Consider the following 22,347-nt stretch of genomic DNA (forward strand, 5'->3'; position numbering starts at 1 on the left):
CTGGAAAAGCGCAGCAGGTCGGGCAGCATCCAAGGAGCAGGAGAAGCGATGTTTCGGGCAAAAGCCCTGAAGAAAGGCTTATGCCCGAAACGTCGATTCTCCTGCTCCTTGGATGCTGCCCGACCCGCTGCGCTTTTCCAGCAACACATTTTCAGCTCTGATCTACAGCACCTGCAGTCCTCACTTTCTCCTGGAAAAAGCTCTGACCAGTGACACAGCAACGCATCAGTCACAGAGGATAGAGATTGAGGGTGGCTTCAACCGTTGGTCTAACGGGCCACGCGCACCGTGGAGGTGTGAGGGCTGCGGTAAAATGTTCACTTGTTCGTCCCGGCTGGATATACACCGGCGCAGTCACACCGGGGAGAGGCCGTTCACCTGCTCCGAGTGCGGGAGGAGGTTCACTCAGTCGTCCGGGCTTTCCCTGCACCAGCGGGTTCACACCGTGGAGAAGCCGTTCAGCTGCACGACCTGCGGGCACGGGTTCAAGTCTTCCTCCCTGCTCACCGAGCACCAGCGGATTCACACGGGGCAGAAGCCGTTCGCCTGCTTCGTGTGCGGGGAGAGGTTCGATCAGATAGACGAGGTCCAGTCATTAACAGTCCCAATAACAAGCCAGGGTTTAATGTTCTGTCCATTGCTCGGGGCTGCAGTGTTTTATTTTGTAAAAGTGCAATTTGTTTCCTTCACTGAAGAGCTGTCACCAGGAACTCATTTGCAATAAAATGAAGACCATTTACCTCAAACCTGAATGGATCTTGGGTGAAAAATTCAGTTCCACCAATGAACATATCATTTGAATTCTCACCGGCAATTAGAATCGTCGAGTCAGAGAGATGTAGAGCACAGAAACAGACAATTTGGTCTAACTCGTCCATGCTGACCAGTTATCCTAACCCAATCTAGTCCCATTTGACCCCCATCCCTCGAACTGTTCCTATTCATATACCCGTCCAGATGTCTTTTAAGTGTTGTACCAGCCTCCACCACTTCCTCTGGCAGCTCATTCCATACACGCACCACCCTCTGTGTGAAAGAGTTGCCCCTTAGGTCCCTTTTAAATCTTTACCCTCTCACTCAAAACTTATGACCTCTAGTTCTGGACTCCCCCATGCCAGGAAAATACTTTGCCTATTTATCCTATCCATGCCCCTCATGATTTGATAGACCTGTATAACATCACCCCTCAGCCTCCAACACTCCAGGGAAAACAGCCCCAGCCTGTGCAGCCTCTCCCAATAGCTCAAACCCTCCAACCCTGGCAACATCCTTGTAAATCTTTTCGGAACCCTTTCAAGTTTCACAACATCTTTCCGATAGGAAGGAGACCAGAACTGCTCGCAATATTCCAACAGTGGCCGCAGCATGACCTCCCAACTCCTGTACTCAATGCTCTGACCAATAAAGGAAAACATACGAAACACCTTCTTCACTACCCTATCTATCTGTGACTCTCAAGAAACTATGAACCTGCACTCCAAGGTCTCTTTGTTCAGCAACACTCCCTAGGACCTTACCATTAAGTGCATCCTGCTAAGATTTGCTTTCCCAAAATCCGGCACCTCGCATTTATCTGAATTAAACTCCACCTGCCACTCCTCAGCCCATTGGCCCATCTGATCAAGATCCTGTTGTAATCTGAGGTAACCTTCTTCGCTGTCCACTACACCTCCAATTTTGGTATCAACTGCTAATTTACTAACTATATGTCTTATGTTCACATCCAAATCATTTACATAAATGACAAAAAATAGAGGACCCAGCACCGATCCTTATGGCACTCCATTGGTCACAGGCCTCCAGTCTGAAAAACAACCCTCCACCACCACCTCATACTTTTGAGCCAGTTCTGTATCCAAATGGCTAGTTCTCCCTGTATTCCATGAGATCTAACCTTGCTCACCAGTCTACCATGAGGAACCTTGTCGAACACCTTACTGAAGTCCATATAGATCACATCTACCGCTCTGCCCTCATCAATCCTCATTGTTGCTTCTTTTGAAAACTCAATCAAGTTCATGAGACATGATTCCCCAACCACAAAGCCATGTTGATTATCCCTAATCAGTCCTTGCCTTTCCAAATACATGTACATCCTGTCCCTCAGGATTCCCTCCAACAACTTGCCCACCACTGATGTCAGGCTCACAGGTCTATTGTTCCCTGGATTTTCCTTACCACCTTTCTTAAACCGTGGCACCACGTTAGCCAACTTCCAGTTGTCCGGCACCTCACCTGTGACTATTGATGATACAAATATCTCAGCAAGAGGCCCAGCAATCACTTCTCTAGCTTCCCACAGAGTTCGAGGGTATACCTGATCAAGTCCTGGGGATTTATTCATTTTAATCTATTTCAAGACATTCAGCACCACCTCCCCTGTAATATGGACATTTTTCAAGATGTCACCATCTATTTTTGCACATTCTGTATCTTCCATGTCTTTCTCCACAGTAAACACTGCTGTAAAATACTCAATTAGTATCTCTCCCATCTCCTGTGGCTCCACGTCTCAGCTGCCTTGCTGATGTTTGAGGGGCCCCTTTTCTCTCGATTGTTACCCTTCTGTCCTTTATTTATTTATAAAAATCCTTTGGATTCTCCTTAATCCTATTTGCCAAAGCTATCTCATGTCCCCTTTTTGCTCTTCTGATTTCCCTCTTAGATATACCCCTTTTGCCTTTATATTCTTCTAAGGAATCATTTGCTCTCTTCTGTCTGTACCTGACATATGCTTCCTTCTTTTTCTGAATCCAAACCTCAATTTCTCTAGTCATTCAGCATTCCCTCGAGCTAACAGCCTTTCATCTTGACAGGAATATACTTTCTCTGGACTCTCGTTATCTCATTTCTGAAGGCTTCCCACTTTCCAGCCGTCCCTTTACCTGTGAACATCTGCCCCCTCCAATCAGCTTTCGAAAGTCCTTGTCTAATCCCATCAAAATTAGCCTTCCTCCAATTTAGAACTTCAAATTTTAGATCTGGTCGATCCTTTAGCATCACTATTTAAGACTAATAGAAGTATGGCCACTGGCCCCAAAGTGCAATAAAATGATAGACCAAATTCTCGCGCATTTTCCACTGTGACCACTACATTCTGAAACTAAATTATCGAGGAGTGTGACATTGTGAAATGTGATGGTGATGAAGGGTTTGGAAGTCACTGTGTTCAACTATTTCTGACAGAGCAGCAGCAACATTTGGGGAGGGACGGATTGCATGACATGGACTGGTTTGAAAGCCCCTCAGTGGAGATGGACGTATGCAGCAAAAAGTATAGCTGACCTGATGCTCAGCCTCAAACCCAAGAACCTCTTCTCATCCTCAGGAAAACAAATGAGCTGGTCATCGACTTCAGGGAGCGGAGTGGAGGGCACGTCAATGGCGCTGAGGTGGAGGTGGATAAGGGAGCATCAAGTTCCGGGTGTGTAAAATACTGCTGCTTCTTCATGTGCTAATATAGTCGGTAGGAGTTATGTCCTTTCTTTGTCAGTGCTAACATAGCCTGTAGGTGCTGTGTTCTTTCTTTGTCAGTGTTAACATAGCCTGTAGGTGCTGTGTTCTTTGTCAGTGTTAACATAGCCTGTCAGTTCTGTGTTCTTTGTCAGTATTAACAGCCTGTCAGTGCTGTTTCTTCTTCAATGTTAACATAGCCTGTAGGTGCTGTGTTCTTTGTCAGTATTATCATAGCCTGTAGGAGGTGTGTTCTTTCTTTGTCAATGTTAACATAGACTGTAGGTGCTGTGTTCTTTGTCAGTGTTAACATAGCCTGAAGGCATTGTGTCCTTTCTGTGTCAGTGTGTTAATGTGGTGTGTAGGAGCTGTGTCCTTTCTGTATCAGTGGGTTAATGTGGTGTGTAGGAGCCGTGTCCTTTCTGTGTCAGTGTGTTAATGTGGTGTGTAGGAGCCGTGTCATTTCTGTGTCAGTGTGTTAATGTGGTGTGTAGGAGCTGTGTCCTTTCTTTGTCAGTGTGTTAATGTGGTGTGTAGGAGCCGTGTCCTTTCTGTGTCAGTGTGTTAATTTGGTGTGTAGGAGCCGTGTCATTTCTGTGTCAGTGTGTTAATGTGGTGTGTAGGAGCTGTGTCCTTTCTGTGTCAGTGTGTTAATGTGGTGTGTAGGAGCTGTGTCCTTTCTGTGTCAGTGTGTTAATGTGGTGTGTAGGAGCTGTGTCCTTTCTGTGTCAGTGTGTTAATGTGGTGTGTAGGAGCCGTGTCCTTTCTGTGTCAGTGTGTTAATGTGGTGTGTAGGAGCCGTGTCATTTCTGTGTCAGTGTGTTAATGTGGTGTGTAGGAGCCGTGTCCTTTCTTTGTCAGTGTGTTAATGTGATGTGTAGGAGCTGTGTCATTTCTGTGTCAGTGCGTTAATGTGGTGTGTAGGAGCTGTGTCCTTTCTGTGTCAGTGTGTTAATGTGGTGTGTAGGAGCTGTGTCCTTTCTGTGTCAGTGTGTTAATGTGGTGTGTAGGGGCTGTGTCCTTTCTGTGTCAGTGTGTTAATGTGGTGTGTAGGAGCTGTGTCCTTTCTGTGTCAGTGTGTTAATGTGGTGTGTAGGAGCTGTGTCCTTTCTGTGTCAGTGTGTTAATGTGGTGTGTAGGAGCTGTGTCCTTTCTGTGTCAGTGGGTTAATGTGGTGTGTAGGACCCGTGTCCTTTCTGTGTCAGTGTGTTAATGTGGTGTGTAGGAGCTGTGTCCTTTCTGTGTCAGTGTGTTAATGTGGTGTGTAGGAGCTGTGTCCTTTCTGTGTCAGTGTGTTAATGTGGTGTGTAGGACCTGTGTCGTTTCTGTGTCAGTGTGTTAATGTGGTGTGTTGGAGCTGTGTCCTTTCTGTGTCAGTGTGTTAATGTGGTGTGTAGGAGCTGTGTCCTTTCTGTGTCAGTGTGTTAATGTGGTGTGTAGGAGCCGTGTCCTTTCTGTGTCAGTGTGTTAATGTGGTGTGTAGGAGCTGTGTCCTTTCTGTGTCAGTGTGTTAATGTGGTGTGTAGGAGCTGTGTCCTTTCTGTGTCAGTGTGTTAATGTGGTGTGTAGGAGCCGTGTCCTTTCTGTGTCAGTGTGTTAATGTGGTGTGTAGGAGCCGTGTCATTTCTGTGTCAGTGTGTTAATGTGGTGTGTAGGAGCTGTGTCCTTTCTTTGTCAGTGTGTTAATGTGGTGTGTAGGAGCCGTGTCCTTTCTGTGTCAGTGTTTAATGTGGTGTGTAGGAGCCGTGTCCTTTCTGTGTCAGTGTGTTAATGTGGTGTGTAGGAGCTGTGTCCTTTCTGTGTCAGTGTGTTAATGTGGTGTGTAGGAGCTGTGTCCTTTCTGTGTCAGTGGGTTAATGTGGTGTGTAGGACCCGTGTCCTTTCTGTGTCAGTGTGTTAATGTGGTGTGTAGGAGCTGTGTCCTTTCTGTGTCAGTGTGTTAATGTGGTGTGTAGGAGCTGTGTCCTTTCTGTGTCAGTGTGTTAATGTGGTGTGTAGGACCTGTGTCGTTTCTGTGTCAGTGTGTTAATGTGGTGTGTTGGAGCTGTGTCCTTTCTGTGTCAGTGTGTTAATGTGGTGTGTAGGAGCTGTGTCCTTTCTGTGTCAGTGTGTTAATGTGGTGTGTAGGAGCCGTGTCCTTTCTGTGTCAGTGTGTTAATGTGGTGTGTAGGAGCTGTGTCCTTTCTGTGTCAGTGTGTTAATGTGGTGTGTAGGAGCTGTGTCCTTTCTGTGTCAGTGTGTTAATGTGGTGTGTAGGAGCCGTGTCCTTTCTGTGTCAGTGTGTTAATGTGGTGTGTAGGAGCCGTGTCATTTCTGTGTCAGTGTGTTAATGTGGTGTGTAGGAGCTGTGTCCTTTCTGTGTCAGTGTGTTAATGTGGTGTGTAGGAGCCGTGTCCTTTCTGTGTCAGTGTTTAATGTGGTGTGTAGGAGCCGTGTCCTTTCTGTGTCAGTGTGTTAATGTGGTGTGTAGGAGCTGTGTCCTTTCTGTGTCAGTGTGTTAATGTGGTGTGTAGGAGCCGTGTCCTTTCTGTGTCAGTGTGTTAATTTGGTGTGTAGGAGCCGTGTCATTTCTGTGTCAGTGTGTTAATGTGGTGTGTAGGAGCTGTGTCCTTTCTGTGTCAGTGTGTTAATGTGGTGTGTAGGAGCCGTGTCCTTTCTTTGTCAGTGTGTTAATGTGGTGTGTAGGAGCTGTGTCCTTTCTGTGTCAGTGTGTTAATGTGGTGTGTAGGAGCTGTGTCCTTTCTGTGTCAGTGTGTTAATGTGGTGTGTAGGATCTGTGTCCTTTCTGTGTCAGTGTGTTAATGTGGTGTGTAGGAGCTGTGTCCTTTCTGTGTCAGTGTGTTAATGTGGTGTGTAGGAGCCGTGTCATTTCTGTGTCAGTGTGTTAATGTGGTGTGTAGGAGCCGTGTCCTTTCTGTGTCAGTGTGTTAATGTGGTGTGTAGGAGCTGTGTCCTTTCTGTGTCAGTGTGTTAATGTGGTGTGTAGGAGCTGTGTCCTTTCTGTGTCAGTATGTTAATGTGGTGTGTAGGAGCCGTGTCATTTCTGTGTCAGTGTGTTAATGTGGTGTGTAGGAGCTGTGTCCTTTCTGTGTCAGTGTGTTAATGTGGTGTGTAGGAGCTGTGTCCTTTCTGTGTCAGTGTGTTAATGTGGTGTGTAGGAGCCGTGTCCTTTCTGTGTCAGTGTGTTAATGTGGTGTGTAGGAGCTGTGTCCTTTCTGTGTCAGTGTGTTAATGTGGTGTGTAGGAGCCGTGTCCTTTCTTGTCAGTGTGTTAATGTGGTGTGTAGGAGCTGTGTCCTTTCTGTGTCAGTGTGTTAATGTGGTGTGTAGGAGCTGTGTCCTTTCTGTGTCAGTGTGTTAATGTGGTGTGTAGGAGCTGTGTCCTTTCTGTGTCAGTGTGTTAATGTGGTGTGTAGGATCTGTGTCCTTTCTTTGTCAGTGTGTTAATGTGGTGTGTAGGAGCCGTGTCATTTCTGTGTCAGTGGGTTAATGTGGTGTGTAGGAGCCGTGTCATTTCTGTGTCAGTGGGTTAATGTGGTGTGTAGGAGCTGTGTCCTTTCTGTGTCAGTGTGTTAATGTGGTGTGTAGGAGCTGTGTCCTTTCTGTGTCAGTGTGTTAATGTGGTGTGTAGGAGCCGTGTCCTTTCTGTGTCAGTGTGTTAATGTGGTGTGTAGGAGCCGTGTCATTTCTGTGTCAGTGTGTTAATGTGGTGTGTAGGAGCTGTGACCTTTCTCTGTCAGTGTGTTAATGTGGTGTGTAGGAGCCGTGTCCTTTCTGTGTCAGTGTGTTAATGTGGTGTGTAGGAGCTGTGTCCTTTCTGTGTCAGTGTGTTAATGTGGTGTGTAGGAGCTGTGTCCTTTCTGTGTCAGTGTGTTAATGTGGTGTGTAGGGGCTGTGTCATTTCTGTGTCAGTGTATTAATGTGGTGTGTAGGAGCTGTGTCCTTTCTGTGTCAGTGTGTTAATGTGGTGTGTAGGAGCTGTGTCCTTTCTGTGTCAGTGTGTTAATGTGGTGTGTAGGAGCTGTGTCCTTTCTGTGTCAGTGTGTTAATGTGGTGTGTAGGAGCCGTGTCCTTTCTGTGTCAGTGTGTTAATTTGGTGTGTAGGAGCCGTGTCCTTTCTGTGTCAGTGTGTTAATGTGGTGTGTGGGAGCCGTGTCCTTTCTGTGTCAGTGTGTTAATGTGGTGTGTAGGAGCTGTGTCCTTTCTGTGTCAGTGTGTTAATGTGGTGTGTAGGAGCCGTGTCCTTTCTGTGTCAGTGTGTTAATGTGGTGTGTAGGAGCCGTGTCCTTTCTGTGTCAGTGTGTTAATGTGGTGTGCAGGAGCTGTGTCCTTTCTGTGTCAGTGTGTTAATGTGGTGTGTAGGTGCTGTGTCCTTTCTATGTCAGTGTGTTAATTTGGTGTGTAGGAGCCGTGTCCTTTCTGTGTCAGTGTGTTAATGTGGTGTGTAGGAGCTGTGTGCTTTCCGTGTCAGTGTGTTAATGTGGTGTGTAGGAGCTGTGTCCTTTCTGTGTCAGTGTGTTAATGTGTTGTCAGTGTGTTAATTTGGTGTGTAGGAGCTGTGTTCTTTCTGTGTCAGTGTGTTAATGTGGTGTGTAGGAGCCGTGTCCTTTCTGTGTCAGTGTTTTAATGTGGTGTGTAGGAGCTGGGTCCTGTCTATGTCAGTGGGTTAATGTGGTGTGTAGGAGCTGTGTCCTTTCTGTGTCAGTGTGTTAATGTGGTGTGTAGGAGCCGTGTCCTTTCTGTGTCAGTGCGTTAAGGTGGTGTGTAGGAGCTGTGTCCTTTCTGTGTCAGTGTGTTAGTGTGGTGTGTCGGAGCTGTGTCCTTTCTGTGTCAGTGTGTTAATGTGGTGTGTAGGAGCTGTGTCCTTTCTGTGTCAGTGTGTTAGTGTGGTGTGTCGGAGCTGTGTCCTTTCTGTGTCAGTGTGTTAATGTGGTGTGTAGGAGCCGTGTCCTTTCTGTGTCAGTGTGTAAATGTGGTGTGTAGGAGCTGTGTCCTTTCTGTGTCAGTGTGTTAATGTGGTGTGTAGGAGCCGTGTCCTTTCTGTGTCAGTGTGTTAATGTGGTGTGTAGGAGCTGTGTCCTTTCTGTGTCAGTGTGTTAATGTGGTGTGTAGGAGCCGTGTCCTTTCTGTGTCAGTGTGTTAATGTGGTGTGTAGGAGCCGTGTCCTTTCTGTGTCAGTGCGTTAATGTGGTGTGTAGGAGCCGTGTCCTTTCTGTGTCAGTGTGTTAACGTGGTGTGTAGGAGCCGTGTCCTTTCTGTGTCAGTGTGTTAACGTGGTGTGTAGGAGCCGTGTCCTTTCTGTGTAAGTGTGTTAACGTGGTGTGTAGGAGCTGTGTCCTTTCTGTGTCAGTGTGTTAACGTGGTGTGTAGGAGCTGTGTCCTTTCTGTGTCAGTGTGTTAATGTGGTGTGTAGGAGCTGTGTCATTTCTTTGTCAGTGTGTTAATGTGGTGTGTAGGAGCTGTGTCCTTTCTGTGTCAGTGTGTTAATGTGGTGTGTAGGAGCTGTGTCCTTTCTGTGTCAGTGTGTTAATGTGGTGTGTAGGAGCCGTGTTCTTTCTGTGTCAGTGTGTTAATGTGGTGTGTAGGAGCCGTGTCCTTTATTTGTCAGTGTGTTAATGTGGTGTGTAGGAGCCGTGTCCTTTCTGTGTCAGTGTGTTAATGTGGTGTGTAGGAGCTGTGTCCTTTCTGTGTCAGTGTGTTAACGTGGTGTGTAGGAGCTGTGTGCTTTCTGTGTCAGTGTGTTAATGTGGTGTGTAGGAGCTGTGTCCTTTCTGTGTCAGTGTGTTAATGTGTTGTCAGTGTGTTAATTTGGTGTGTAGGAGCTGTGTTCTTTCTGTGTCAGTGTGTTAATGTGGTGTGTAGGAGCCGTGTCCTTTCTGTGTCAGTGTTTTAATGTGGTGTGTAGGAGCTGGGTCCTGTCTATGTCAGTGGGTTAATGTGGTGTGTAGGAGCTGTGTCCTTTCTGTGTCAGTGTGTTAATGTGGTGTGTAGGAGCCGTGTCCTTTCTGTGTCAGTGCGTTAAGGTGGTGTGTAGGAGCTGTGTCCTTTCTGTGTCAGTGTGTTAGTGTGGTGTGTCGGAGCTGTGTCCTTTCTGTGTCAGTGTGTTAATGTGGTGTGTAGGAGCTGTGTCCTTTCTGTGTCAGTGTGTTAGTGTGGTGTGTCGGAGCTGTGTCCTTTCTGTGTCAGTGTGTTAATGTGGTGTGTAGGAGCCGTGTCCTTTCTGTGTCAGTGTGTAAATGTGGTGTGTAGGAGCTGTGTCCTTTCTGTGTCAGTGTGTTAATGTGGTGTGTAGGAGCCGTGTCCTTTCTGTGTCAGTGTGTTAATGTGGTGTGTAGGAGCTGTGTCCTTTCTGTGTCAGTGTGTTAATGTGGTGTGTAGGAGCCGTGTCCTTTCTGTGTCAGTGTGTTAATGTGGTGTGTAGGAGCCGTGTCCTTTCTGTGTCAGTGCGTTAATGTGGTGTGTAGGAGCCGTGTCCTTTCTGTGTCAGTGTGTTAACGTGGTGTGTAGGAGCCGTGTCCTTTCTGTGTCAGTGTGTTAACGTGGTGTGTAGGAGCCGTGTCCTTTCTGTGTAAGTGTGTTAACGTGGTGTGTAGGAGCTGTGTCCTTTCTGTGTCAGTGTGTTAACGTGGTGTGTAGGAGCTGTGTCCTTTCTGTGTCAGTGTGTTAATGTGGTGTGTAGGAGCTGTGTCCTTTCTTTGTCAGTGTGTTAATGTGGTGTGTAGGAGCTGTGTCCTTTCTGTGTCAGTGTGTTAATGTGGTGTGTAGGAGCTGTGTCCTTTCTGTGTCAGTGTGTTAATGTGGTGTGTAGGAGCCGTGTTCTTTCTGTGTCAGTGTGTTAATGTGGTGTGTAGGAGCCGTGTCCTTTATTTGTCAGTGTGTTAATGTGGTGTGTAGGAGCCGTGTCCTTTCTGTGTCAGTGTGTTAATGTGGTGTGTAGGAGCTGTGTCCTTTCTGTGTCAGTGTGTTAACGTGGTGTGTAGGAGCCGTGTCCTTTCTGTGTCAGTGTGTTAACGTGGTGTGTAGGAGCTGTGTCCTTTCTGTGTCAGTGTGTTAACGTGGTGTGTAGGAACCGTGTCCTTTCTTTGTCAGTGTGTTAACGTGGTGTATAGGAGCCGTGTCCTTTCTGTGTCAGTGTGTTAATGTGGTGTGTAGGAGCCGTGTCCTTTCTGTGTCAGTGTGTTAACGTGGTGTGTAGGAACCGTGTCCTTTCTTTGTCAATGTGTTAACGTGGTGTATAGGAGCCGTGTCCTTTCTGTGTCAGTGTGTTAATGTGGTGTGTAGGAGCTGTGTCCTTTCTGTGTCAGTGTGTTAATGTGGTATGTCGGAGCTGTGTCCTTTCTGTGTCAGTGTGTTAATGTGTTGTGTAGGAGCCGTGTCTTTTCTGTGTCTGTGTGTTAATGTGGCGTGTAGGAGCCGTGTCCTTTCTTGTCAGTGTGTTAATGTGGTGTGTAGGAGCTGTGTCCTTTCTGTGTCAGTGCGTTAATGTGGTGTGTAGGAGCCGTGTCCTTTCTGTGTTAGTGTGTTAATGTGTTGTGTAGGAGCTGTGTCCTTTCTGTGTCAGTGTGTTAATGTGGTGTGTAGGAGCTGTGTCCTTTCTGTGTCAGTGTGTTAATGTGGTGTGTAGGAGCTGTGTCCTTTCTGTGTCAGTATGTTAATGTGGTGTGTAGGAGCCGTGTCCTTTCTGTGTCAGTGTGTTAATGTGGTGTGTAGGAGCTGTGTCCTTTCTGTGTCAGTGTGTTAATGTGGTGTGTAGGAGCTGTGTCCTTTCTGTGTCAGTGTGTTAATGTGGTGTGTAGGAGCCGTGTCCTTTCTGTGTCAGTGTGTTAATGTGGTGTGTAGGAGCTGTGTCCTTTCTGTGTCAGTGTGTTAATGTGGTGTGTAGGAGCCGTGTCCTTTCTTTGTCAGTGTGTTAATGTGGTGTGTAGGAGCTGTGTCCTTTCTGTGTCAGTGTGTTAATGTGGTGTGTAGGAGCTGTGTCCTTTCTGTGTCAGTGTGTTAATGTGGTGTGTAGGAGCTGTGTCCTTTCTGTGTCAGTGTGTTAATGTGGTGTGTAGGATCTGTGTCCTTTCTTTGTCAGTGTGTTAATGTGGTGTGTAGGAGCCGTGTCATTTCTGTGTCAGTGGGTTAATGTGGTGTGTAGGAGCCGTGTCATTTCTGTGTCAGTGGGTTAATGTGGTGTGTAGGAGCTGTGTCCTTTCTCTGTCAGTGTGTTAATGTGGTGTGTAGGAGCTGTGTCCTTTCTGTGTCAGTGTGTTAATGTGGTGTGTAGGAGCCGTGTCCTTTCTGTGTCAGTGTGTTAATGTGGTGTGTAGGAGCCGTGTCCTTTCTGTGTCAGTGTGTTAATGTGGTGTGTAGGAGCTGTGTCCTTTCTCTGTCAGTGTGTTAATGTGGTGTGTAGGAGCCGTGTCCTTTCTGTGTCAGTGTGTTAATGTGGTGTGTAGGAGCTGTGTCCTTTCTGTGTCAGTGTGTTAATGTGGTGTGTAGGGGCTGTGTCCTTTCTGTGTCAGTGTGTTAATGTGGTGTGTAGGAGCTGTGTCCATTCTGTGTCAGTGTGTTAATGTGGTGTGTAGGAGCTGTGTCCTTTCTGTGTCAGTGTGTTAATGTGGTGTGTAGGAGCTGTGTCCTTTCTGTGTCAGTGTGTTAATGTGGTGTGTAGGAGCCGTGTCCTTTCTGTGTCAGTGTGTTAATTTGGTGTGTAGGAGCCGTGTCCTTTCTGTGTCAGTGTGTTAATGTGGTGTGTGGGAGCCGTGTCCTTTCTGTGTCAGTGTGTTAATGTGGTGTGTAGGAGCTGTGTCCTTTCTGTGTCAGTGTGTTAATGTGGTGTGTAGGAGCCGTGTCCTTTCTGTGTCAGTGTGTTAATGTGGTGTGTAGGAGCCGTGTCCTTTCTGTGTCAGTGTGTTAATGTGGTGTGCAGGAGCTGTGTCCTTTCTGTGTCAGTGTGTTAATGTGGTGTGTAGGTGCTGTGTCCTTTCTATGTCAGTGTGTTAATGTGGTGTGTAGGAGCCGTGTCCTTTCTGTGTCAGTGTGTTAATGTGGTGTGTAGGAGCTGTGTGCTTTCCGTGTCAGTGTGTTAATGTGGTGTGTAGGAGCTGTGTCCTTTCTGTGTCAGTGTGTTAATGTGTTGTCAGTGTGTTAATTTGGTGTGTAGGAGCTGTGTTCTTTCTGTGTCAGTGTGTTAATGTGGTGTGTAGGAGCCGTGTCCTTTCTGTGTCAGTGTTTTAATGTGGTGTGTAGGAGCTGGGTCCTGTCTATGTCAGTGGGTTAATGTGGTGTGTAGGAGCTGTGTCCTTTCTGTGTCAGTGTGTTAATGTGGTGTGTAGGAGCCGTGTCCTTTCTGTGTCAGTGCGTTAAGGTGGTGTGTAGGAGCTGTGTCCTTTCTGTGTCAGTGTGTTAGTGTGGTGTGTCGGAGCTGTGTCCTTTCTGTGTCAGTGTGTTAATGTGGTGTGTAGGAGCTGTGTCCTTTCTGTGTCAGTGTGTTAGTGTGGTGTGTAGGAGCTGTGTCCTTTCTGTGTCAGTGTGTTAATGTGGTGTGTAGGAGCCGTGTCCTTTCTGTGTCAGTGTGTTAATGTGGTGTGTAGGAGCTGTGTCCTTTCTGTGTCAGTGTGTTAATGTGGTGTGTAGGAGCCGTGTCCTTTCTGTGTCAGTGTGTTAATGTGGTGTGTAGGAGCTGTGTCCTTTCTGTGTCAGTGTGTTAATGTGGTGTGTAGGAGCCGTGTCCTTTCTGTGTCAGTGTGTTAATGTGGTGTGTAGGAGCCGTGTCCTTTCTGTGTCAGTGCGTTAATGTGGTGTGTAGGAGCCGTGTCCTTTCTGTGTCAGTGTGTTAACGTGGTGTGTAGGAGCCGTGTCCTTTCTGTGTCAGTGTGTTAACGTGGTGTGTAGGAGCCGTGTCCTTTCTGTGTAAGTGTGTTAACGTGGTGTGTAGGAGCTGTGTCCTTTCTGTGTCAGTGTGTTAACGTGGTGTGTAGGAGCTGTGTCCTTTCTGTGTCAGTGTGTTAATGTGGTGTGTAGGAGCTGTGTCATTTCTTTGTCAGTGTGTTAATGTGGTGTGTAGGAGCTGTGTCCTTTCTGTGTCAGTGTGTTAATGTGGTGTGTAGGAGCTGTGTCCTTTCTGTGTCAGTGTGTTAATGTGGTGTGTAGGAGCCGTGTTCTTTCTGTGTCAGTGTGTTAATGTGGTGTGTAGGAGCCGTGTCCTTTATTTGTCAGTGTGTTAATGTGGTGTGTAGGAGCCGTGTCCTTTCTGTGTCAGTGTGTTAATGTGGTGTGTAGGAGCTGTGTCCTTTCTGTGTCAGTGTGTTAACGTGGTGTGTAGGAGCCGTGTCCTTTCTGTGTCAGTGTGTTAACGTGTTGTGTAGGAGCTGTGTCCTTTCTGTGTCAGTGTGTTAACGTGGTGTGTAGGAACCGTGTCCTTTCTTTGTCAGTGTGTTAACGTGGTGTATAGGAGCCGTGTCCTTTCTGTGTCAGTGTGTTAATGTGGTGTGTAGGAGCCGTGTCCTTTCTGTGTCAGTGTGTTAACGTGGTGTGTAGGAACCGTGTCCTTTCTTTGTCAATGTGTTAACGTGGTGTATAGGAGCCGTGTCCTTTCTGTGTCAGTGTGTTAATGTGGTGTGTAGGAGCTGTGTCCTTTCTGTGTCAGTGTGTTAATGTGGTATGTCGGAGCTGTGTCCTTTCTGTGTCAGTGTGTTAATGTGTTGTGTAGGAGCCGTGTCTTTTCTGTGTCTGTGTGTTAATGTGGCGTGTAGGAGCCGTGTCCTTTCTTTGTCAGTGTGTTAATGTGGTGTGTAGGAGCTGTGTCCTTTCTGTGTCAGTGCGTTAATGTGGTGTGTAGGAGCCGTGTCCTTTCTTTGTCAGTGTGTTAATGTGGTGTGTAGGAGCTGTGTCCTTTCTGTGTCAGTGCGTTAATGTGGTGTGTAGGAGCCGTGTCCTTTCTGTGTCAGTGTGTTAATGTGGTGTGTAGGAGCCGTGTCCTTTCTGTGTCAGTGTGTTAATGTGGTGTGTAGGAGCCGTGTCCTTTCTGTGTCAGTGTGTTAATGTGGTGTGTAGGAGCCGTGACCTTTCTGTGTCAGTGTGTTAATGTGGTGTGTAGGAGCCGTGTCCTTTCTGTGTCAGTGTGTTAGTGTGGTGTGTAGGAGCCGTGTCCTTTCTGTGTCAGTGTGTTAATGTGGTGTGTAGGAGCTGCGTCCTTTCTGTGTCAGTGTGTTAATGTGGTGTGTAGGTGCTGTGTCCTTTCTGTGTCAGTGTGTTAATGTGGTGTGTAGGAGCTGTGTCCTTTCTGTGTCAGTGTGTTAATGTGGTGTGTAGGAGCTGTGTCCTTTCTGTGTCAGTGTGTTAATGTGGTGTGTAGGAGCCGTGTCCTTTCTGTGTCCGTGTGTTAATGTGGTGTGTAGGTGCTGTGTCCTTTCTGTGTCAGTGTGTTAATGTGGTGTGTAGGAGCCGTGCCCTTTCTGGGTCAGTGTGTTAATGTGGTGTGTAGGAGCTGTGTCCTTTCTGTGTCAGTGTGTTAATGTGGTGTGTAGGAGCTGTGTCCTTTCTTTGTCAGTGTGTTAATGTGGTGTGTAGGAGCTGTGTCCTTTCTGTGTCAGTGTGTTAACGTGGTGTGTAGGTGCTGTGCCCTTTCTGTGTCAGTGTGTTAATGTGGTGTGTAGGAGCTGTGTCCTTTATTTGTCAGTGTGTTAATGTGGTGTGTAGGAGCCGTGTCCTTTCTGTGTCAGTGTGTTAATGTGGTGTGTAGGAGCTGTGTCCTTTCTGTGTCAGTGTGTTAACGTGTTGTGTAGGAGCTGTGTCCTTTCTGTGTCAGTGTGTTAACGTGGTGTGTAGGAACCGTGTCCTTTCTTTGTCAGTGTGTTAACGTGGTGTGTAGGAGCCGTGTCCTTTCTGTGTCAGTGTGTTAATGTGGTGTGTAGGAGCCGTGTCCTTTCTGTGTCAGTGTGTTAACGTGGTGTGTAGGAACCGTGTCCTTTCTTTGTCAATGTGTTAACGTGGTGTATAGGAGCCGTGTCCTTTCTGTGTCAGTGTGTTAATGTGGTGTGTAGGAGCCGTGTCCATTCTTTGTCAGTGTGTTAATGTGGTGTGTAGGAGCTGTGTCCTTTCTGTGTCAGTGTGTTAATGTGGTGTGTAGGTGCTGTGTCCTTTCTGTGTCAGTGTGTTAATGTGGTGTGTCGGAGCTGTGTCCTTTCTGTGTCAGTGTGTTAATGTGTTGTGTAGGAGCCGTGTCTTTTCTGTGTCTGTGTGTTAATGTGGCGTGTAGGAGCTGTGTCCTATCTGTGTCAGTGCGTTAATGTGGTGTGTAGGAGCCGTGTCCTTTCTTTGTCAGTGTGTTAATGTGGTGTGTAGGAGCCGTGTCCTTTCTGTGTCAGTGTGTTAATGTGGTGTGTAGGAGCTGTGTCCTTTCTGTGTCAGTGTGTTAATGTGATGTGTAGGAGCTGTGTCCTTTCCGTGTCAGTGTGTTAATGTGGTGTGTAGGAGCTGTGTCCTTTCTGTGTCAGTGTGTTAATGTGGTGTGTAGGAGCCGTGTCCTTTCTGTGTCAGTGTGTTAATGTGGTGTGTAGGAGCTGTGTCCTTTCTGTGTCAGTGTGTTAGTGTGGTGTGTAGGAGCTGTGTCCTTTCTGTGTCAGTGTGTTAATGTGGTGTGTAGGAGCTGTGTCCTTTATTTGTCAGTGTGTTAATGTGGTGTGTAGGAGCCGTGTCCTTTCTGTGTCAGTGTGTTAATGTGGTGTGTAGGAGCTGTGTCCTTTCTGTGTCAGTGTGTTAACGTGTTGTGTAGGAGCTGTGTCCTTTCTGTGTCAGTGTGTTAACGTGGTGTGTAGGAACCGTGTCCTTTCTTTGTCAGTGTGTTAACGTGGTGTATAGGAGCCGTGTCCTTTCTGTGTCAGTGTGTTAATGTGGTGTGTAGGAGCCGTGTCCTTTCTGTGTCAGTGTGTTAACGTGGTGTGTAGGAACCGTGTCCTTTCTTTGTCAATGTGTTAACGTGGTGTATAGGAGCCGTGTCCTTTCTGTGTCAGTGTGTTAATGTGGTGTGTAGGAGCCGTGTCCATTCTTTGTCAGTGTGTTAATGTGGTGTGTAGGAGCTGTGTCCTTTCTGTGTCAGTGTGTTAATGTGGTGTGTAGGTGCTGTGTCCTTTCTGTGTCAGTGTGTTAATGTGGTGTGTCGGAGCTGTGTCCTTTCTGTGTCAGTGTGTTAATGTGTTGTGTAGGAGCCGTGTCTTTTCTGTGTCTGTGTGTTAATGTGGCGTGTAGGAGCTGTGTCCTATCTGTGTCAGTGCGTTAATGTGGTGTGTAGGAGCCGTGTCCTTTCTTTGTCAGTGTGTTAATGTGGTGTGTAGGAGCCGTGTCCTTTCTGTGTCAGTGTGTTAATGTGGTGTGTAGGAGCTGTGTCCTTTCTGTGTCAGTGTGTTAATGTGATGTGTAGGAGCTGTGTCCTTTCCGTGTCAGTGTGTTAATGTGGTGTGTAGGAGCTGTGTCCTTTCTGTGTCAGTGTGTTAATGTGGTGTGTAGGAGCCGTGTCCTTTCTGTGTCAGTGTGTTAATGTGGTGTGTAGGAGCTGTGTCCTTTCTGTGTCAGTGTGTTAGTGTGGTGTGTAGGAGCTGTGTCCTTTCTGTGTCAGTGTGTTAATGTGGTGTGTAGGAGCTGTGTCCTTTCTGTGTCAGTGTGTTAATGTGGTGTGTCGGAGCTGTGTCCTTTCTGTGTCAGTGTGTTAATGTGGTGTGTAGGAGCTGTGTCCTTTCTGTGTCAGTGTGTTAGTGTGGTGTGTAGGAGCTGTGTCCTTTCTGTGTCAGTGTGTTAATGTGGTGTGTAGGAGCCGTGTCCTTTCTGTGTCAGTGTGTTAATGTGGTGTGTAGGAGCTGTGTCCTTTCTGTGTCAGTGTGTTAATGTTGTGTGGAGGAGCTGTGTCCTTTCTGTGTCAGTGTGTTCGTGTGGTGTGTAGGAGCTGTGTCCTTTCTGTGTCAGTGTGTTAATGTGGTGTGTAGGAGCTGTGTCCTTTCTGTGTCAGTGTGTTAATGTGGTGTGTAGGAGCCGTGACCTTTCTGTGTCAGTGTGTTAATGTGGTGTGTAGGAGCCGTGTCCTTTCTGTGTCAGTGTGTTAGTGTGGTGTGTAGGAGCCGTGTCCTTTCTGTGTCAGTGTGTTAATGTGGTGTGTAGGAGCTGCGTCCTTTCTGTGTCAGTGTGTTAATGTGGTGTGTAGGTGCTGTGTCCTTTCTGTGTCAGTGTGTTAATGTGGTGTGTAGGAGCTGTGTCCTTTCTGTGTCAGTGTGTTAATGTGGTGTGTAGGAGCTGTGTCCTTTCTGTGTCAGTGTGTTAATGTGGTGTGTAGGAGCCGTGTCCTTTCTGTGTCCGTGTGTTAATGTGGTGTGTAGGTGCTGTGTCCTTTCTGTGTCAGTGTGTTAATGTGGTGTGTAGGAGCCGTGCCCTTTCTGGGTCAGTGTGTTAATGTGGTGTGTAGGAGCTGTGTCCTTTCTGTGTCAGTGTGTTAATGTGGTGTGTAGGGGCTGTGTCCTTTCTGTGTCAGTGTGTTAATGTGGTGGGTAGGAGCTGTGTCCTTTCTTTGTCAGTGTGTTAATGTGGTGTGTAGGAGCTGTGTCCTTTCTGTGTCAGTGTGTTAACGTGGTGTGTAGGAGCTGTGTCCTTTCTGTGTCAGTGTGTTAATGTGGTGTGTAGGGGCAGTGTCCTTTCTGTGTCAGTGTGTTAATGTGATGTGTAGGAGCTGTGTCCTTTCTGTGTCAGTGTGTTAATGTGGTGTGGAGGAGCTGTGTCCTTTCTGTGTCAGTGTGTTAATGTGGTGTGTAAGAGCTGTGTCCTTTCTGTGTCAGTGTGTTAATGTGGTGTGTAGGAGCTGTGTCCTTTCTGTGTCAGTGTGTTAATGTGGTGTGTAGGAGCTGTGTCCTTTCTTTGTCAGGTAACACCCAGATCTCGTGAAGGGATTTAGGAAAATCTGCAAATCGTCTTGCTCTGATCCTTTTTAAACACAGTTTACAAAAATCATCATCCTAATTACAGAATAGAAATTCAGGAGAGATTGGTTTTATCTCGTTGTAAATAGTGCCAAATACTGAGGACCATCTTTTGCCATTGATCTGCTTCGTTACACACCTTCGAGTGTGGGAACTCTGTTTTAACTGATATCTTATTGAACATGCACTCTGAGTAAACCAGTAAAAATTATGTACAGAGGAACTTCGATTATGCGGGATTCGGTTATCCAAATTTCGGTTTATCTGGACAAGATTGCAAGGTCCTGATGATTGGCTAAATGTGTTATCCAGCGATGGGTTATCCGATCCATCGGTTTTCTGAACAAAGTACTCCCCTCCCCGCCTCAGCCTTCAGATAACCGAGGTTCCTCCGTACCGGAAATACGGGAAGTCTAGTGTATTTTTGCAATCTCCGCAGTGGCCGAGTGCAGGTTGATAAGACTTTGGTTAGGCCGCACATTAGCGTATTGCATTCAATTCCGGTCAGCCCCATTCCAGGAAGGATGTGAAGGCTTTGGAGAGGGTGCAGAGGTACTGCCTGGATTTGAGGGTACGAGCTGTAAGGAGAGGCTAGGGGAAAAAAAAACTCAGGTTGTTTTCTCCGGAGTGTCAGAAGAAGAGGGGAGAGAGTTGAAAGAAGTCAATAAAATTATGAGACGCAGAGATAAGGTCAAAGATTGGAATCTTTCCTCCCTAGATTTGAAATATCTCCTACGTGCATATTTAAAAGGTGGAGTGGGGCATTCAAAGGAGCAGTGTTTGGATTCCACAAAGTGTGGTAAGGGTCTGGAATGCACTGCAGGGGGAAGGTGGTACAGGCAGATACGATGGGCGCCTTTAAGGGACTTTTACAGAAGCGCATGATCTTGCAAGGAATGGCCGGATATGGACCAAAAAATTCCAGAAGATTAGTCAAGCATGATTTCCCCTTCATAAATCCATGCTGACTCTGACCTATCCTGTTACTGCTATCCAGATGTGTGGTAATTTCATCCTTTATAATAGACTCCAGCATCTTTCCCATCACTGAGGTCAGACTAACTGTCTATAATTTCCTGCTTTCTCTCTCCCACCTTTCTTAAAAAGTGGTACAACATTAGCCACCCTCCAATCCGCAGGGACTGATCCCGAATCTATCAAACTCTGGAAAATAATCACCAACGCATCCACGATTTCCCGAGCCACCTCCTTCAGTACCCTGGGATGTGGACCATCAGGCCCCGGGGACTTATCAACCTTCAGACCTAACAGTCTCTCCAACACCAATTCCTAGCAAATATAGATTCCCTTCAGTTCAGGTCCTTCAGCCACTGTTACCTCAGGGCGATTGCTTGTGTCTTCCCCAGTGAACACAGATCTGAAGTACCAATTCAATTCTTCTGCCATTTCTTTGTTCCCTGTAATATATTCCCCTGTTTCTGTCTTCAAGGGCCCAATTTTAGTCTTAACCATTTTTTTGCCTTTCACATACCTAAAAAACATTTACTATCCTCCTTTATATCATTGGCCAGTTTACCTTCGTACCTCATTTTTTCTCTGCATATTTCCTTCTTAGTAATCCTCTGTTGTTCTTTAAAAGCTTCCCAGTCCTCTGTTTTCCCACTTATCTTTGCTATATTATACTTTTTCTCTTTTAACTTTATATGTTTCTTAACTTCCCTCGTCAGCCACGGCCACCCATGCCTCCTCCTGGGATCTTTCTTCCTTTTTGGAATGAACTGATCCTGCAACTTCTGCATTATACACAGAAATATCCGCCATTGTTCCTCCACGGTCATCCCTGCTAAGGTCTTGCACCATTGAACTTTGGCCAGCTCCTCCTCCCTCATAGCTCCAATAGTTCCCTTTAATCAACTGAAAAATTGTCACTTCCAATTGTACCCTCTCCCTCTCAAATTGCAGATTGAAGCTTATTGTATTATGGTCACTTCACTTCTTCACTTCGAGGTCCCTGACCAATTCTGGTTCGTTGCACAATATCACCGTTGCACCGTTGTGGGCGGCACGGTGGCACAGTGGTTAGCACTGCTGCCTCACAGCGCCTGAGACCCGGGTTCAATTCCCGACTCAGGCGGCTGACTGTGTGGAGTTTGCACGTTCTCCCCGTGTTTGCGTGGGTTTCCTCCGGGTGCTCCGGTTTCCTCCCACAGTCCAAAGATGTGCGGGTCAGGTGAATTGGCCATGCTAAATTGCCCGTAGTGTTAGGTAAGGGGTAAATGTAGGGGTATGGGTGGGTTTCGCTTCGGCGGGTCGGTGTGGACTTGTTGGGCTGAAGGGCCTGTTTCCACACTGTAAGTCTAATCTAAAAGTCTAATCTAATCTATCAGATCCAGAATTGCCTTTCGCCCTGGTCGGCTCCAGCACCAGCTGTTCTAAGAATCCATCTCTGAGGCACTCCACAAAGTCTCTTTCTTGAGGTCCAATACCATCCTGATTCTCCCAATCCATCTGCACATTGAAATCCCCCATAACGACTGGAATTGGTGGCGGTGACGGTGGATGTGCCGCCAAGCCATTGGCTCGCTTTGTACTGAATGATGTGAAGGCCCGCGCGTGGTGTTTTAAAAAGTGGCTCAAAGTGAGACGTCCAAATGCAACAAGATCTAGACAAAACACTGGCTTCCGCCAATAAATGGCTGGGGAACATTCATGCCACACAAATGGCCAGGCAATGACCATCTCCAGTAAGAATTTGGATGAATACAATGTGTTGCATTTTGGTGAAACAAATAGGGTCAGCACTTACACAATGGGTGGCATGGGCCTATTGAATTAGGGGGCTTGTCTGTCACCTCTGGCCTTCTGAAAGACAACAGGATGATTCACCTGGGGTGGTTGGAGGACCTGCTCGGTCCTCCAGCTACGCCTCTTACTGACTTCCGTTCGGTGAGTCCTCCAGCCACGCCTCCTCATTGATTCCGATTGGACGGAGGATTCAGCTGCCTTCCAACCGCGCCCCCTCATTGACTCCGATTGGACAAGAGGACTGGCCTGCCTTCCAGCCACGCCTCCTCATTGACTCCGATTGGACAATAGGACTGGCCTGCCTTCCAGCCACGCCCCCTCATTGACTCCGATTGGACAGCGTGCAGGCCTGCCTTCCAGTCACGCCCCCCTCATTGACTCCGATTGGACAAGAGGACAGGCCTGCCTTCCAGCCACGCCCCCTCATTGACTCCGATTGGACAGCGGGCAGGCCTGCCTTCCAGCCGCGGCCCCCTCATTGACTCCGATTGGGCGGAGGACGCATCTTCCGTCCAAGCCCCACCCCTGCATCGGCTCCGATTGGTTGGGGGAATCCCGTTGGTCTTCTAGCCCCGCCCCCTCCCCGGCTCCGATTCGGCGGTCCTCCAGCCCCGCCCACAGCTTCCCGCCGTCCGCCGCGCATGCGCGCTGCCCCTCAACCCAGCTCGAGGACGACCGTTGCGACGGGTGAGTATGGCGGGGCAGACGCCGCGGGCGGGTTTCACCAGTAACGCCCGTGAGAACCGGCAGTGGGCGAGGTTACCGCTCTGCCTTTGCGGGCCGGCGCGGACTGTTCGGTTTACGCCGCTCCCTCTTTGCTGTGTCACTTTCTCTGCGCTTTCAGAGCTGAGGTGACGGCCGCCATCTTTGGCGGGGGAGGGGGGGTGTAACCTGGCGCACGCGCGGCTGGCGCCCTGTCCGGCCACGCCCCCTCCCACCCCGATTGGTCGTTGGTGCCGTCGATCCTCTCTCTCTCTCTCTCCCCCTATTGTCCGCGGCGGCTGTCAATCATGGAGGGGGCGTGGCCAGTCGGGGACATGCGCGGTGTGTGTCTGGGCGGCCAGGGATCACGTGGGTGGAAGCGCAGACCCAATTGTTGGATGGGCAGCTCCTTCCCTCCCTGCTGGGCTCAGGGAGGGAGGTGAGGGGGGGAAGGGAGGAGGTGAGGGGGGAAGGGAGAAGGG

General features: G+C 47.9%; 1 protein-coding gene across 1 annotated transcript in view; it reads left to right on the forward strand.

The window, feature by feature from the left end:
• LOC132807053 (adenylate cyclase type 4-like) overlaps window positions 1–22,347 on the forward strand; it is a 38,555-nt gene that overhangs the window by 3,570 nt on the left and 12,638 nt on the right. Inside the window, exons 2-3 of the mRNA XM_060821356.1 lie at window positions 434–586; window positions 21,734–21,955. Of these exons, the coding sequence (XP_060677339.1) occupies window positions 434–586; window positions 21,734–21,955 (375 nt within the window). The remainder of the gene's footprint in view (window positions 1–433; window positions 587–21,733; window positions 21,956–22,347) is intronic.

This window comes from Hemiscyllium ocellatum (genome assembly GCF_020745735.1).
Source record: "Hemiscyllium ocellatum isolate sHemOce1 chromosome 27 unlocalized genomic scaffold, sHemOce1.pat.X.cur. SUPER_27_unloc_1, whole genome shotgun sequence".
NCBI lineage: Eukaryota > Metazoa > Chordata > Chondrichthyes > Orectolobiformes > Hemiscylliidae > Hemiscyllium > Hemiscyllium ocellatum.